Genomic DNA, 17,844 nt, shown 5'->3' with positions numbered 1-17,844 from the left:
TGTGCATGGGTACTCTCTCTCTCTCTCTCAATAATAAAAAAATTTTAAGTTAATTTGAATTTTTGAAAACCACAGTTATCTAAAGAACTAGGAGATATATACTAGACAAAGAAACACAAATCAGTGTTTTAGTTCTGTTTCTGCTTTAGAATACAAATTATAAGGTAGGAAAATGTTTGGGAAATGTGAAGTCTTCCCCAGGAATCTTCAAGGTTAGGATCAGTGCCCACCCAGCTGGTGCAACTGAGTTGCACAGGCTGAGAGGCAATTTAGAAACAGGTAAGATAATCTTGAGAGCCTTTTGCCCCATATGACAGTCATGTCATAATGTGCAGGGATTTGAAGGGGAGAATAAAAGGCGGTGTGGGATACAGGAGAAGGAAATATAGGAATGTTAAGAGGGACTTTTTAGAATTTGATTTTTTTTGAGCAATTATCACTAACTACATGCTTTGGTTACAGAAGTACTTACAAAACAAGAACAGCAGTTTTCCAAACAATTTGGTTGCTTCTCTCTTACTATTAGATTTATTCTATTGCCCCCAAACAATTTGAAATTAACAGTACTTTTGACATCAATAACTTAGATCTGTTCATTCTTGAAAGTTTGAAATTGGCTTCTTGATGGCAAAGAGAATCTTTTCCTCATCTCTGTGGCCTATCACAAATCAGTAAATTTTTAGGTAAATTTTTACAGCATTCTTTGAGAAATCCTTTACCAATAAAGTATATTTTCCATATCTTCAGCCATTAACATCTAATGTACAGATCTTCCTCAACTTTCAGTGGGGTTATGACCCAATAAACTCATCGTAAGCTGAAAATACCACAAGGTGAAAGTACATTTTAATACAGCTAACCTATCAAACATCATAGCTTATCCTAGTCTATCTAAAGAACACTTACTTTAGGCAACAGTTGAGTAAAAGCAATAATGAAGTGTTAACACCTCATATAATTTATTGAATACTGTACTGAAAGTGAAAAACAATGGTTGAATGAGTACAGAGTGATCGTAAGAGTTGTTTACTCTCAATGATCGAATGGCTGACTGAGAGCAGGTCTCACTAACACCCAGCCTCACTAGAGAATATTGTACCGCATATCTGCAAGCCCAGGAAAAGATCAAAATTCAAAGAACCCAAAGTATGGATTCTACTAAATGTATATCACTTTCATATTATCATAAAGTTGAAATTTTCATAATTCAAGTACTGTCTGTACATTTCCGTTATGCTGAGACTACTAAATCTATTTTATTTGTAGAAGTTAAAGACATATGTATGATGGAAGAAGTATAAATAAAATATTTTTGTACTACTGAAGGAAGGAAAATAATCTCTCTCTAGCAGTCTCAGAATAGCATACCCCTTCAGATTTATGGAATAACCTAATGGTAGAGTAGACATAATGGTAGGGGAAGCTAAAGAGTGTACTTTAAGAGTAGTTATAGATTTTTTTCAAAAATCTGTTGAGAGCTTTATAATTACAGATTAAGAGAAATGAGAAAGGGGAAAAAAAGTCCACAGGGACAGAAAGAGAAAATAATCCTAGTGTTTTATCTTCAAGGGGAAGGTTCTACAACACGTTACATTTCAGTTAATCTAAGAAATAGTTATCAAGTGCCTGTAGTGTTGAAGGTAATATGATTGGAAGTATAAGAGTTACAGATTTTTAATAGTAATAGCTATCACTTTTGGGTGCCCAGTGGGCACTGTGCTAGGCTCTTCTATTCAGTGGGCATGACAAGAGTAGTTTTGTTTTTTAAGCTTACTTGTGTTGAAAGAGAGAGCAAGCATGAGCAGGAGAGGAGCAGAGAGAGGGAGGAAGGAAAGAGAGGGAGAGGGAGAGAGAGAGAGAAAGAGAGAGAGAGAGTCCCAAGCAGGATCCACGTTGTCAGCACAGAGCCCAACTCCCAACTCTGGGCCTGATCTCACAAATGATGAGATCATGACCTGAGCCAAAATCAAGAGTCAGACACTTAACTGACTAAGCCACTTAGGCAACCCCAAAACTGAATTTATGATGTGGAAAGATTAGAAGATAGTTTGCTTCACCAGCAGTGTTCTGAAAGGAAACCTCAAACCATTCTATATTCATTTTTGAGGTATTTCATGAATGTTTTCATTATTCATAAATAGTCATAGCACAGAAGACATTTTTAAAGCACCTTATAAACCCAGTCTTTCATTTTATGGATAAAAAAAATGTACAGAGAGGAAGAGTCTTGCCCAAAATTACCTACCTATTTGGTGCCACAACCATCAATATCTACTGTCTTCAGATCAAATTCAGGCAGTCAGTCAAGTATGTAGATGATCCTGAGCTCCATATTTCAGCTAATGAATTCTCTGCCTTCGTTTTTATTTTCCTAGGAAAAAAAATAAGAATATATTAATTTTAGGAATGAGAGCCTGGTGAAATTTCACTGTGTATGGGAATGGACTTCAATGCTAAATTAAAAAAATAATAATAATGAGTTGTGGCATTTTATCCTAATTCCATGTATTTGTTTGCTGGTGTCGCCATACTAAGTACCACAAACTGAGTGGCTGAGACAAAAGAAATGTATTGTCTCATAGTTCTGGAGGCCAGAAATCCAAGATGAGTGTGTTGGCAGGGTTTGTTTCTTCCAGAGTCTGTAAGGGAAGGATCTTTTACAGGCCCTTCTCCTTGGTTAGTAGATGGCTATCTCCTCTGTGTCTTTACATCATCTTCCTTCTACACATGTCTGTGTCCAAATTTCCTCTTATCAGAATACCAGTCATGTTGGATTAGAGCCCACCCTAATGACCTTCTTTTAACTTGATTACCTTTATAAAGACCTTATCTCCAAATAAGGTCACATTCTGAAGTAAAGGGACTTCAGCATATGAACTGGGGTGGAAGGGTGTGATAAAGTTCAATCCACAACAATTCATTTTCTTTTAGCTTTAGTTAGAATATACTACACTTATCAAATATGGTAAGTAGTTCCTGAAAAATTTTATCAGACTCTGTTGAGAATCTAATGAAAGCGGTGTACCTTTTTTCCTAGAAAAACACATCTACTAGTCATTTACTGTTATTCCAGAAAATTCTTAGCTACAAAAAGGGCATCATTGCAGCGTTTCATTTTACATTGTTATTATCATTTGAGAAATAATAATCATTTTACACATAACTTTAATCTGTTGTGCAAATAAAATACAAGCAATTCGTTGAGAAGTGGTTGTTACCTAAGAATTGCCTGTCAAAGAGTTACTTTGTGAAACATAAGTAAGCTTCTTCATTCTGTTGGTATGGTACTGTCATCAGTTTACTAAGAAAGGATTGCAAGAAAGGTCATTTTGAAGCCACTTATATGACATTTATTTACTCTTTAAACATAATTATAATACATTTATTTGCATAGAAACATAACAGTCCTACTTTATTTCTAATTACTTGCAGGATATACCTTTTACTGAGCTATTATTTTTTAGAATATATATGTTATCAGTTTATGTATAATGCTTATATTAGTGATAATATTTCAGGCCGTGTGCTTACTTTGCAGTTGTTAAAGGACTGCCCCATCACCCCTTGTGACAAATAGACCAAACCCAATGATTTAGGTCCTGCAAAGCTCTTAGGTTCTTTTTGGCAGTTATTGGGAGCCACAGACAGTTGTAGATAGGTGAGGATTAGTTACTCCCTTACAAATTTGTTGCCAGGTTATAATGAAACAAATTCTGACACACATAAAAACAGTCTATGAGCCAGTATAAATAAAACAGTATCAAAACTACCTTTTATGAGCTTATTGAAGTTCCAGTGTCCTCTCTGTACTGCAACAGAACCGTGCATAAAAGATTAGCTGGAAGCAAATGCAGCACTATTCCATCTGTAGCATTCTGTTGGCCATTTGGTTAGCAACTTTGACATTTGGTTAACAACTTTGACTAAGAAGAATCCTCCTAGGTAGCAATTAAGGATTCAAGGCTAAACCATTCCTAAGGAAGGACTTGCTAGATTCCTATATTCTTCCTCAAAAGAGTATTACTAAAATAGTTTTAGCTAATCCAGTATCTTAAATACCCCTAATTTAATCTGTGAAAATCCGTTTCTGATGTTCATTATGCTAGATAAATTTAGTTGAAATACTTAAACCTTGGAGTGTGGTTTTTGGTCAAATGCTAAATAACCACTCTGGAGTATTCACATTCACAGTTAGGACAATTAACTGACCCTGGGGCATAGAACAAAATGTGCACATTTATATCATACTGTCTGTGCAGAAATGTGCTCAACAAAATTATAGGCCTCATGATCCCACCTATATTTTTATATAGGTAGTGTTGTAATTTAGGAATTATTTCCTTGAGTTATTAACTATTTAGCAATGTAGTTTCTAATAGCTATGTAAGATTTCATAAGATTATTGTATGGATAGACTATAATTTATCTAAACAATCCCCTTTTGCTGGACTCTTAAAATATCTCCAGTTCAGTATTAAAGGCATTGCTAGATTTGTACATTTAATTCCTTTCTGTTTCTTCAGGCCTAGTCCTTATTGGCTGTCAGCCCATCATTGACTTAAAATGCCAATCTCCTTTTCCTTCTATTGAGGTCACAGTTCTTATACAAGTTCTTTAACTTAGGTTTTTAAACATTGTGGTTTTTAGCTTTTCATTGCTATAAACCTTATAGCAATGAAGCAGGTTAAAAATACTATTTGGAATTTTTAATACTCTAATTAATTAGATTAATACCCTTGGTTGTTTTAAAAAAATAATTTTAGGAGTATATATCCTGGGAAAATATGGACAGAAGAAAATCAGAGAAATACAAGAAAGAGAGGCTGCAGAATACATTGCTCAAGCACGACGACAATACCATTTTGAAAGTAACCAGAGGACTTGCAATATGACAGGTAAGGCAAAGAGAAATATTTATACATGTGTAAATTTCCTTGATGATTTATATTAATTTGCGTACTTCTAGGATCAAAGTTAGAGGAAAAGGCAAAAGAAGAATGATAAATCTATCAAATATTTGTATGATTTAACTGAAATACATCATTTAATGTGGATTTTTAAAATCAATATAAATGAATACAATATACAGTGAATGTTCATTGATTTTGCTTATTTATTCAGCAAATACTTGGGGTACCCAGTACTGGGGAAACAGAACGTGAACAATAAAAAATCCCTGACCTTCAGAATTTATATGCTAGTGAGAGTAACAAACAATAATAAAACAAATAAATAACTTCAGGTAAGTGATGGCTCCATAAGGAGAATAAAGCTGTGTGAGAAGGTGGGGATGTTCTTTAAGAAACAGCAATCAGGAAAGTCAAGCCTCCTTGAGAACCAAATGATACAATGGAGGGAGCAAAATGCTATGGTGGAAAACAAGCTCGGCACATTCTAGGTAGAACGGAATGAGCAATGGAAGAACTGTGGGAAATATGACTATAAGGATAGGCCTTATTTCATTGGGCCTCCTATGCTGTAGTAAAGAGTTCCAAGTGTGTTAAATGCACAGTATACAACTACAGACCTGTGAGACTAGCACAGTAGTATATGCTAATCAGCATAAATTAACAGTAATAATTTAACCTGGAAGCCGACTGGGAGAATGCTGTGACACAGTCCGCTGCCCACATATGAAGAGAACGGGTGTTATGTTATACCTAGCATAACCCTTCAAGAATTAGTTCTTAGATCCCTGTCAAACCTCTTTCTTTTTTATTGTTTAAAACTTTTTCTCTAATACTTCTTTCAAGAACAGCTAATTTAGAAGGAATTCATAAAGTTAGGCTCTCTTTGTTTACTTTTGAAAATAGAATTTTTTTCCTGAGTTTAAAGGCCTTTATTTTTAGTATAATGCTAATACTTCATTCTGTAAAGCAAACAATAATCATAAGCACTGTGTGAAGGCAGCTCAGATGAATCTCAGTGAGTTCTGTTCCCAGCTTTTCCTTATAATATCCCAGCAAATCTAAATCTTAGTTCTCTTTTCTGTAAAATAATCTTCATAAAACCCACTTCATAAATGTTTTGTAGAATGTGATGAAATAATGCATATAAAGTGCTTGGATCTTAATAAATACTCCGTAAATAAAATAGCCTTTTAAAAATTACATAATTCTTTAAATTGAATAAGGTAGTCTGGAGTCTCAAAATATATTTCAGTTTGACATGGACCCTTGTGCTAGTTTGGGTCCTCTGGGAAACAGGTGCTAAGATGGGGTTAGATGGACAAGAGATGTGTTAGGGGAAACAGCTGTGAAGGATAAAGGAGAGAGCAGGAGGAGACAAGGAAAGCCTTTAGATCGTAGTGCAGGTCTTTTTCTTTCTTTTCTTTTTTCTTTTTTTACTATTTATTTATTTACTTACCTACTTACTTTTTTAAAAATATAATTTATTGTCAAATTGGTTTCCATACAACACCCAGTACTCATCCCAAAGTGCCCTCCTCCATGCCATCACCCATTTTCCCCTCTCCCCTACCCCCCATCAACCCTCTGTTCTCAGTATTTAAGAGTCTCTTGTGGTTTGCCTCCCTCCCTCTCTGTAACTATTTTTTCCCCTTCCCTCCCCCATGGTCTTCTGTTAAGTTTCTCAAGATCCACATATGAGTGAAAACATATGGATCTATCTTTCTCTGACTGACTTATTTCACTTAGCATAATACCCTCCAGTTCCATCCATGTTGCTGCAAATGGCCAGATTTCATTCTTTCTCATTGCCATGTAGTATATCATTGTATATATAAACCACATCCTCTTTATCCATTTGTCAGTTGGTGGACATTTAGGCTGTTTCCATAATTTGGCTATTGTTGGAAGTGCTGCTATAAACATTGGGGTACATGTGCCCCTATGCATCAGCACTCCTGTATCCTTTGGGTAAATTCCCAGTAGTGCTGTTGCTGGGACAAGGGTAGTGAGAAGGAAGATTATGTAAGAAAAGTCTCAGTCTCCAGCACGTTTTCAAGAAAGTTTTGGCAGGCCAGTGGGGAGTCCTTAAGCCAAAGTTACCTGAGTTCCCTGGCAGACAAGATCTACAGGAATGGATCTGTGGGAGTATCTCCATGGAACACTCTCATTGTCTGGCAGTGGTGCAGATCTGGTAATGGATTCACACTCCTCCTAGCAGGTTTGGATTTGGTGGCACATTTTGTGACCATCACAACCCTCNAGGGGAAACAGCTGTGAAGGATAAAGGAGAGAGCAGGAGGAGACAAGGAAAGCCTTTAGATCGTAGTGCAGGTCTTTTTCTTTCTTTTCTTTTTTCTTTTTTTACTATTTATTTATTTACTTACCTACTTACTTTTTTAAAAATATAATTTATTGTCAAATTGGTTTCCATACAACACCCAGTACTCATCCCAAAGTGCCCTCCTCCATGCCATCACCCATTTTCCCCTCTCCCCTACCCCCCATCAACCCTCTGTTCTCAGTATTTAAGAGTCTCTTGTGGTTTGCCTCCCTCCCTCTCTGTAACTATTTTTTCCCCTTCCCTCCCCCATGGTCTTCTGTTAAGTTTCTCAAGATCCACATATGAGTGAAAACATATGGATCTATCTTTCTCTGACTGACTTATTTCACTTAGCATAATACCCTCCAGTTCCATCCATGTTGCTGCAAATGGCCAGATTTCATTCTTTCTCATTGCCATGTAGTATATCATTGTATATATAAACCACATCCTCTTTATCCATTTGTCAGTTGGTGGACATTTAGGCTGTTTCCATAATTTGGCTATTGTTGGAAGTGCTGCTATAAACATTGGGGTACATGTGCCCCTATGCATCAGCACTCCTGTATCCTTTGGGTAAATTCCCAGTAGTGCTGTTGCTGGGACAAGGGTAGTGAGAAGGAAGATTATGTAAGAAAAGTCTCAGTCTCCAGCACGTTTTCAAGAAAGTTTTGGCAGGCCAGTGGGGAGTCCTTAAGCCAAAGTTACCTGAGTTCCCTGGCAGACAAGATCTACAGGAATGGATCTGTGGGAGTATCTCCATGGAACACTCTCATTGTCTGGCAGTGGTGCAGATCTGGTAATGGATTCACACTCCTCCTAGCAGGTTTGGATTTGGTGGCACATTTTGTGACCATCACAACCCTCGGATGAATAAATAGCTGCATATAAGTAATTAAAAATAAAATAGGATAGGAGCCAAATATAGGTTCACTGAAAGGTTTCCAAATTAGCTTTCTGGTATGCATTGATAATGGGGTTGCACATCATACGATTAAGTTTCTATCCTTTTGAATAAGACATAATGGATATACTAGAAAAGTTTAGTACTTTCAGGTAAATCTAGCTGGTTTTTTTCACCCAAAAAATTGGCCCCAACTCGAAAGATAGTATCTAATAAAGTGTTTTTGTGCTCTTCCCAGTGGCTTTATGAAGATTTAGAAGTGATGCTTATGAAATTTATACACAGTGGTAGGTTGGGATAAATGAATTGTTCTGCATTAAAAGTCTATTGTACAGATACAGAATTATCTAAGTTTGCTTGCAAGCAAGATACATGAATAAGGGCTGGAAATTCTAGTTAAGCATAAGGTTTGTTATAAACAGTTTGATATGACTTCTAGAAATACTAAATTAATTTTAGACTACAGTAATAAAATCATGGTTCAAGTCAAGGGTAGTTACAGTATGTATGCTCTGGAGTAGTCAGAGTGCAGGTCCATTTCTGACTCTCACATGCTAAGAATAAACAAACTGGAATGTGTCAGAAGAGGTCAAATAAGGTAATAATAAGAGCTAACACTTATGGAGCATTCTCATGTGCAAAGAAGCACTGTTCTAAATCCTTTATTTGTCTCAATCAGTCCTTACAACAATTCTGTAAGGTAGTTCCAATGTTATCCTCAGTTTACAGAAAAAACTGAGGCACTGAGAGGTTAAATAACTTCCTCAGGGTCACACAGATTCATAACTGGTGAAGGGTTGTCTTGTGATTTGTGGTTGGACTGGGGTTTTTTATCATGGAGACCAAATGGCGACAGGAAAATATGAATACTGTATTCAACTAGATACAGAAATATATTTGTTCACTGTTAAAAAAAAATGCCTGGAGAGACAATATGGCGGAGAAGTAGGGCGTTCCATACATTTCACTCACCCCCATCTCTCAAATGGAGAAGGCCTAAAGCCATAGGAACCCTTAAAGAATCCAGGAGTTTGGGAGGAAAAGGAGACAGAGTCCGCTAAGAAAACAACCTTAGAGGTGCATGAGTGTGAACTGGGGAAGATAAAAATGGACCGGGACCCAGAGACATGGAGGGGAGGAGGGAGCCCCCTTTTCAGAGAGCCACAGTTAGTTGAGGGGAAAATAAAGAGTGGCTGAAACTGCCCAAAGAACAGTCCCTGGAGAAGAGAAAAACCTTGGCTGGAGACAGAGACCAATCCGGTTTCCAGCTGTGGTTCTGACTTTGAGCTGGGTCACCCGGTCCCAGGCGGGGCCAGGAGAAACTGTTCCTCTGGTCTCCAGCTCAATCCGGAGGGGAAGCGGTGTGGGCTGAAACCACTCTACCGCTCTCCTAGCTCGATCCCCAGTGGGGAAGCAGCAGGCTTGAAACTGCGCAGAAGGACTCAGCCTGCGGGTTTCTATTTCCGGCAGTATCAATAAAGAGCGCGGACTAAGATCTGGAAATGAGGTGTGGCTTGGGACATAGAGCATGGCCCACCTTGGCTACACCTGCGGCACAGGGAGATCGCACCCAAAAGAATAATCTGGAATGCTTGGTTCAAGAAGAGACTGGGACGCCACCGTTTTTCTCCCCACAACCACCAGGGCAAGACCTCAGGGAGCAGCCCAGAAGATGCAGTGGAGGCTAAGACCCACCTACACCAAACCACACCTTTTCCCNATATGTGTGCATGCATAAAACAATTAAAAAATTTTCCTACTATACAGTAGTAATGAAAGCCTTAGACCAAATGGCTGTGTGGCCTTGTGCAAGTCCTGCCCTGCATTTCTTCCAGCTATGAAATGACAAAGTTAGTCTACATGATTTCTTTTTTTTTTTTTTTTTTTTTTTTTTTTTTTTTTTTATTGGAGCCCAGGGCAAGACAAACATGGATGTACCTCCACAATTAATTCTACATCAGTTCTCTTCAGATATATTTTCCCTTGTCTCATTCGTATTCCTCCCCTCTGCTGGACTGGGCACTTTGGTCATTAGTTTGCTTAAACAGTCACATTTAATCCACTCTCTAGATGTATATTCTGCACCTCCACTGTGACCTTTCTACTTTTTTATTTTTTATTTTTATTATTTGTTTTTCCTCCTTTTTTTCCATCTTTTTTTTTTCTTTTTCCCTTTTGGTTTGGTTGTTTGTTGGATTTGTACGTTTGTGTGCCTTTGTTCCCTGTGTGTTTGTCTGTTTTCTTTTCCAGGGCTACCTCAAGAAGCAAACCAAAGAACACGTGGTGGAGAGTCCCAAATACCACTATGAGTAAGGAAATAAAATAACCAAAGTTTCAACAAGAGAGACCAAGAGACACCATTCAAAGAACACTTCCTGAACAGACAGGCCCTGGACAGTCAAGACCCTTCTTTATACAGCAGTACTCGCAGGTGCAGAGTGCATGACAAGCTTTTAAAACTAACAAGAGACAGAAAGCTAGCCAAAATGATAAAATGGAAGAACTCTTCTGTAATGGAATTCCAGGAAGAAATGACAGCTAAAGAACTGCTCAAAACATATATAAGCAACATAACTGAACAAGAATTTAGAATAATAGTCATAAAATTTATCACTGGGCTTGAAAAAGGCATGGAAGACATCAGAGAAACTATTGTTACAAAGACTATGGAGCTTAAAAATAATTGTGATGAATTAAAAAAATGCTATAAATGAGATGCATAATAAAATGGAGGCGTCTAGTGCACGGATTGAAAAGGCAGAGAGGAGAATAGGTGGATTAGAAGACACAATTATAGAAAAAAAGGAAGCTGAGAAAAAGCGAGATAAACTGATCCAGGAACACTAAAGGAGAATTTGAGAGCTGAGTGATATAGTCAAATGAAACAATATCCGTATCATAGGAATTCCAGAAGAGGAAGAGAGAGGGAAAGGTGCTGAAGGAGTCCTTGAACAAATTATAGCAGAGAACTTCCCCAATCTGGGGGAGGAAACAGACAGTGAAATCCAAGAGGCACAGAGAACTCCCCTCAGATGTAACTTGAATCGATCTGCACGACATATCATAGTGAAACTGGCGAAATATAAGGACAAAGAGAGAATTCTGAAAGCAGCTAGGGATAAAAGTACCCTAACATACAAAGAGAAACCTATCAGAATGGTGACAGACCTATCTACTGAAACTTGGCAGGCCAGAAGGGAATGGCAGGAAATCTTCAATGTAATGAACAGAAAAAATATGCGGCCAAGAATCTNACAAGAATGTTTTAATAGTAGGGGACTTTAATACTCCACTTACAGCAATGGATAGATCAGCTAGACAGAGAATCACTAAAGAAACAATAGACTTGAATGACACATTGGACCAGATGGATTTGACAGATATATTTAGAACTCTGCATCCTGAGGCCAAAAACATGGAGGTTAAAGAACACCCTACTAAAGAATGAATGGGGCAATCAGGCAATTAGAGAAGAAATTGAAAAATATATGGAAACAAATGAAAATGAAAATACAACAACTCAAACTCTATGGGATGCTGCAAAGGTGGTCCTAAGAGGAAAATACATTGCACTCCAGGCCTACTTCAAGAAATTAGAAAAAGAACAAGTACAAAATCTAACAGCCCACCTAAAAGAACTAGAAGGAGAGCAACAAGAGCGCCCCAAACCCAGTAGAAGAGATATAACGAAAATCAGGGCAGAAGTAAACAATATAGAATCCAAAAAAACATTGAACAGATCAGTGAAACCAAGAGTTGGTTTTTTGAAAAGATAAACAAATTTGACAAACCTCTAGCCAGGCTTCTCAAAAAGAAAAGAAAGAGCATCCAGATAGACAAAATCATGAATGAAAAAGGACTTATTAGGACCAATCCCTCAGAAATACAAGCAATTATCAGGGAATACTATGGACAAATTCCTAAACACACAATCACTACCAAAATTCACACGGGAAGAGATAGAAAATCTGAACAGACCCATAACTAGTGAGGAAATTGAACCAGTTATCAAAAATCTCCAAACAAATAAGAGCCCTGGGCCAGATGGCTTCCCTGGGGAATTCTGCCAGACATTTAAATCAGAGTTAATACCCATTCTTCTCAAAGTATTCCAAAAAATAGAAATGGAAGGAAAACTTCCGGACTCATTCTATGAAGCCAGCATCACTTTGATTCCCAAGCCAGACAGAGACCCAGCAAAAAAAGAGAACTACAGACCAATATCCTTGATGAATACGGATGCAAAAATCCTCAACAAGATACTTACAAATCAAATCCAACAGCACATAAAAAGAATTACCCACCATGAGCAAGTGGGATTCATTCCTGGGTTACAGGGCTGGTTCAATATTCACAAATCAATCAATGTGATACATCACATTAACAAAAGAAAAGATAAAACCCATATGATCCTATCAATAGATACAGAAAAGCATTTGACAAAATACAGCATCCCTTCTTAATAAAGACCCTCGAGATAGTTGGGATAGAAGCAACTTAAACATGATAAAAGCCATCTATGAGAAGCCCTCAGCTAACATCATCCCCAGTGGGGAAAAACTGAGAGCTTTCCCTCTGAAATCAGGAACATGACAAGGATATCCACTCTCACCACTGTTGTTTAACATAGTGCTGGAAGTCCTAGTATCAGCAATCAGACAACAAAAGGAAATAAAAGNAGTCAAAATGGATAAAGGACCTGAATGTGCGACAGGAAACCATCAAAACCCTAGAAGAGAAAGCAGGAAACAACCTCCTTGACCTCAACCGCAGCAATTTCTTACTTGACACATCCCCAAAGGCAAGAGCAAAAATGAACTACTGGCACCTCATCAAGACAAAAAGCTTCTGCACGGCAAAGGAAACAATCAGTAAAACTAATGGACAACTGATGGAATGGGAAAAGATAGTTGCAAATGAAATATCAGGTTAAGGGTATCCAAAATCTAGTATCTATACTAGATTTATAGATCCAAAATCTATAAGGAACTCACCAAACTCCACACCTGAAAAACAAATGATCCAGTGAAGAAGTGGGCAGAAGACATGAACAGACACTTCACCAAAGAGGACATGCAGATGGCCAACAGACACATGAAATGATGCTCAGTGTCCCTCATCATCAGGGAAATACAAATCAAAACCACACTAAGATAACCACCTCACGCCAGTCAGAGTGGCCAAAATGAACAAATCAGCAGACTATAGATGCTGGCAAAGATGTGGAGAAACAGGCACCCTCCTACACTGTTGGTGGGAATGTAAACTGGTGCAGCCCCTCTGGAGAATAGTGTGGAGGCTCCTCAAAAAATTAACACTAGAACTCCCCTATGACTCAGCAATAGCACTGCTAGGAATTTACCCGAGGGATACAGGGGTGCTGATGCATAGGGGCACATGTACCCTAATGTTCATGGTAGCACTCTCAACAATATCCAAAACATGGAAAGAACCTAAGTGTCCATCAACTGATGAATGGATCAAGAAGATGTGGTATATTTATACAATGGAATATTACATGGCAATGAGAAAGAATGAAATCTGGCCATTTGTAACAACGTGGATGGAACTTGAGGTGTTATGCTAAGTGAAATAAGTCAGGCAGAGAAGAACAGATATCGCATGTCTTCACTCATATGTGGATCTTGAGAAACAAGACCATGGGGGAAGGGAAGGGGGAAAAATAGTTACAGAGAGGAAGGGAGGCAAACTACAAGAGACTCTTAAATACTGAGAACAAACTGGGTGGATGGGGGTTGGAGAGAGAGGAAGGGGAATGATGGCATGAGGAGGGCACTTGTTGGGATGGAAACCAACTTGACAGTAAACTATTTAAGGGGGAAAAAGTGCCTGGAAGAGAAGAATTGAATAGGCCTAAAGGAAAAGGAAAAGGCTCTTATCAGGAGAATTTTTGAAGAGAATCATGTGGTTTTACCACATAATCTTTAAACTAGTTCCCTACTAACTCCATTTTCTGAATGTAGGACTCCAGCCTTGATTTTTCTTGGTAGGGGAGCATCTTGCACTTGGGCTAGGTATATCTATAAAGCCCACTAAGAGATAAGCCAACTTTTGTGTTGGCTCTGAGCTGCGACTTTAGTTAATGGTCTCAATGACTTAGGTGATTGAATCACACAACTTGAGGAACTGTGCTGAAGCTACCATAGTGCAGCACTGAAATAAATGTCTAGAGTAGGCTAAAAGCCAAGTTTTCTAGAGAAAAAATAATATATATTTTATAGTTAACATGTCTTACCTAGTCAAGAAATAAATATCATACACTGAAGTTTTCCCTTTTAGAATGTGGTATTTGTGATCTCTTGATTTTTTTTTCATTTTGTTATCATTACTTATTTAGAGTTAGAAATTAATTTTTAACTTATATATGTGCATTTCCACAGCATTTCTTATGCCATACATAGAGACATAAATAAGCTTGTATAAATTACATGCTGTGTTTTTCCATGGAGTACTGTGTCTTATTTTATCTTCGCATAACTTCTTGGGAGTTACAGGCAATAACCATTGGCAAAACCAGAACTACAACCCAGCAGCTCTTAATTCCCACCCTCACAACACATTTGTCTCGGTTACAATTAGCACTTAATGCTTTGCAATATTTAATAAATAAACTTTTCTAGAATTATAAATAAAATATGAAACAAAAAGTATAGCTAAAGATAAAAATGTTTTTGATCATTTTATTATATCAGAAATAAATTCATTGTAAAAAACATTTGGAGANTTTCTTGTATGTGTACTTGGTACATTGCTGTGATCATTATATATACATATATTTATATATATATATATATAATTCTCTTCACTTAACGTAAGCAGATAAATGATTTATTCATATATAATTAGATTTTTTAATGTTTTATTTCTGAGAAAGAGAGAGAGGGAGGGTGAGCGGGGAGGATCAGAGAGAGAGGGAGACACAGAATTGGAAACAGGCTCCAGGCTCTGAGCTAGCTGTCAGCACAGAGCCTGACGCAGGGCTTGAACCCATGAGCCGTGAGATCATGACCTGAGCCGAAGTCGGTCGCTTAACTGACTGAGCCACCCAGGTGCCCCTATAATCAGTGTTTATTATTAAAAATGATAACAAACTCTAGCCTTGACATTCCCTCCCAGCCCTGGCTAGTCCTATCATGTAGCCTACGACAGTGTGCCTTCTGTCATGAAGCATTCTTGTCACCTGCAACCTGTTTTCTCCTGTTTGCATTGCAGTGCTGTCCATGCTTCCAACACTGAGAGAGGCCTTAATGCAGCAACTCAATTCCGAGAGCCTCACGGCTCTGCTGAAAAACAGGTAAGTGCGAGTTAACCTCATTTTTTTTTGTTTATATGGGGCACTTAAATCTACAGAATGCAGTAAAATATTTTTAAAACATCTTTGTTTCCTTATTTTTCTAATTAAAGTTCATACAGACTTCTTTAGAAAAATATTTGGTAGCTGTCATTGAATTCTTCCTATTTTGTCCATTTAATTTTGCTCTACCTTGATGCACAAAGTATTTAGGTCAACAATATTTGTGTGTCTTTTGGTTTTCATTTAAATAGATCTTATACCACTTTGACCTTATTCGGAAATTTAATTATTGAGTGCTTATGGAACATGTTCCTGAACCAGATGTTGTGAAGCTTCTTAAAGAGTTGACAGTATAATAGGTAAAGCACATGGACATACATTTTGAACAAGGCATATTAATTTACAATTTTTATTATTAACAAAATGAAGTGCAAATATAACCTGAGCATACAATAATGGTAATTTACCTTACTATGATAGTTCACTGAGCACAAAGCTCTTATTTTGAGAGAGAGAGAGAGAGAGAGAGAGAGAGAGAGAGAGAGAGCAAGTGGTGGAAAGGTAGAGAGAGGGAGAGAGAAAATCCCAAGCAGGCTCTGTGCTGGGGGTCATGACCTGAGCCAAGATCAGGAGTCAGATGCTTAATTGACTGAGCCACCCACCCAGGTGCCCCAGAGAAATAGCTTTTAATTGCCTTAAGTTTGGGTCTTATTGGGGAAGTTAACACAAATGAAATACGCAAATAGCACTTTTATAAAAGCAACATAGTAACAGGCACAATGAATATAGTAGCATTTTCCTTCTTGGTTAGTTACTGTTTCCTGCAAGAGCCTGTGTTCCCTATGTTTTAGAGAATTCTGGATAATTAAAATTTGTTTCCCTTTAAGACTTTGATATCCAAAGAATGGAGTATTTGACATAAATTATCATAATTCAAGACATATTATATTTAGTCTATGGTAAAAAGTAAAAGCAAAATGTGGGGAGATAATGTGAGAGGCTAGAGGATAAAAAGGGATTTATTTTGATGGATAACCCTAGACAGCTTCCTGGATGAGGTGTCATTCCTCTTTTCTTAGAACACAGAATTTCTTAAATTCCTAAGAGTTTATGATAGGCAGTAGTTCTCCCTATTCACTGTTTCCTCTTTTAAGCATCTTAGTGTATTTTTTCTTGGCCTTTTGATCTGAAATTACTGTTTGCAGTTTTGGGGGGGGAGTGTCCATTTGAAAAAATATTTGGATAAACAGGGGCTTGAGCCCTTACAAAGTGTTGAAATAAGGCCTCCAATCTTATGACTGCTTTTGTATTAGTTTTCAGTCAACTTTAGTCTTATATAAGCCTGTCAGGCAAGTTAATTTTCTCCTTAAACTAATTATGATAATAATCAGAAATAAATAAATGACTTGATAATTTTATTCTGTCAGTTTCATAAATCACAAATAAACATCCACCAGTGTTTCCAACACTTGGCATTCTTATTTAAGGTTGATAATGGCAATGAATTTTTGTCAGGAAAGAATCTGGGTTTTTTTCCTTCTTTTAAGAGAGAGAGAAAGAGCAGGGAAGGAGCAGAAAAAGAGGCAGAGAGACTCTTCACCAGCACAGGCTTGATCTCAGGACTATAAGATCATGACCTGAGTTGAAACCCAGAGGCGGACGCTTAACCTTCTGAGCCATTCAGAGGCCCCAGGATTGGTTTAATTCTTTCTTTTTAAGTTTATTTTTATTTATTTATTTTGAGAGAGAGAGACAGGAGCAGAGAGGGAGAGACAGAACCCCGAGGAGGCTCCACGCTATTAGCACAGAGCCCAGACGTGGGGCTCGAACTCAGGACTCCTGAGATTATGGCCTGAGCCGAGACCCAGTCAGATGCTTAACCCACTGAGCACCCCTGGTTTAATTCTTAAACAGATGTTTTAGTGATATTAAAGATACTTAATTTAGGGTTGATTTTCATCAGATAACTCATTTGAGGAACCATTGCATAAAAAGTACTTTTCTCTATCCTACATAGATTTGGAATTAGAATCTTTAAAAAAGATTTGAAGACACATACCTAATTTTGTTCCATTTTTTGAAAATGCATACATTGTGAAATGATTACCACAGTAGAGGCACCTGGGTGACTCAGTTGGTTAAGCATCTGACTTTGGCTCAGGTCATGGTCTCACAGTTGGTAGGTTCCAGTCCCACTTCAGTCTCTGTGCTAACAGCTTGGAGCCTTGAGCCTGCTTCAGATTCTGTGTCTCCCTGTCTCTCTGCCCCTCCCCCACTTCCTCTGTCTCTTTCTCTGTCTCAGAAATAAATAAGCATTAGGAGAAAAAAAAACGGGCAGCAAAGGGAACCTAACCTGTAGCCTTATGGAGATGGTTAATAGAACATGGCATCTGAG

General features: G+C 37.7%; 1 protein-coding gene across 3 annotated transcripts in view; it reads left to right on the top strand.

Moving 5' to 3' along the window:
* Nucleotides 1–17,844, top strand: part of PEX3 (peroxisomal biogenesis factor 3) — a 36,566-nt gene that overhangs the window by 1,095 nt on the left and 17,627 nt on the right. For all 3 annotated transcript variants that reach the window (XR_013338107.1, XM_077776124.1, XM_077776123.1), the window contains exons 2-3: nucleotides 4,764–4,895; nucleotides 15,368–15,449. Coding sequence is in view for 2 of the 3 variants with exons in the window: in XM_077776124.1 (XP_077632250.1) it covers nucleotides 4,764–4,895; nucleotides 15,368–15,449 (214 nt within the window). In the remaining variant the exon portion in view is untranslated. The remainder of the gene's footprint in view (nucleotides 1–4,763; nucleotides 4,896–15,367; nucleotides 15,450–17,844) is intronic.

The sequence above is a fragment of the Crocuta crocuta genome, unplaced genomic scaffold (assembly GCF_008692635.1).
Source record: "Crocuta crocuta isolate KB4526 unplaced genomic scaffold, BGI_CrCroc_1.0 scaffold25, whole genome shotgun sequence".
Taxonomy (NCBI): domain Eukaryota; kingdom Metazoa; phylum Chordata; class Mammalia; order Carnivora; family Hyaenidae; genus Crocuta; species Crocuta crocuta.
Note: the sequence above shows the minus strand (reverse complement) of the source record. Positions and strands in the feature narration are given on the sequence as shown.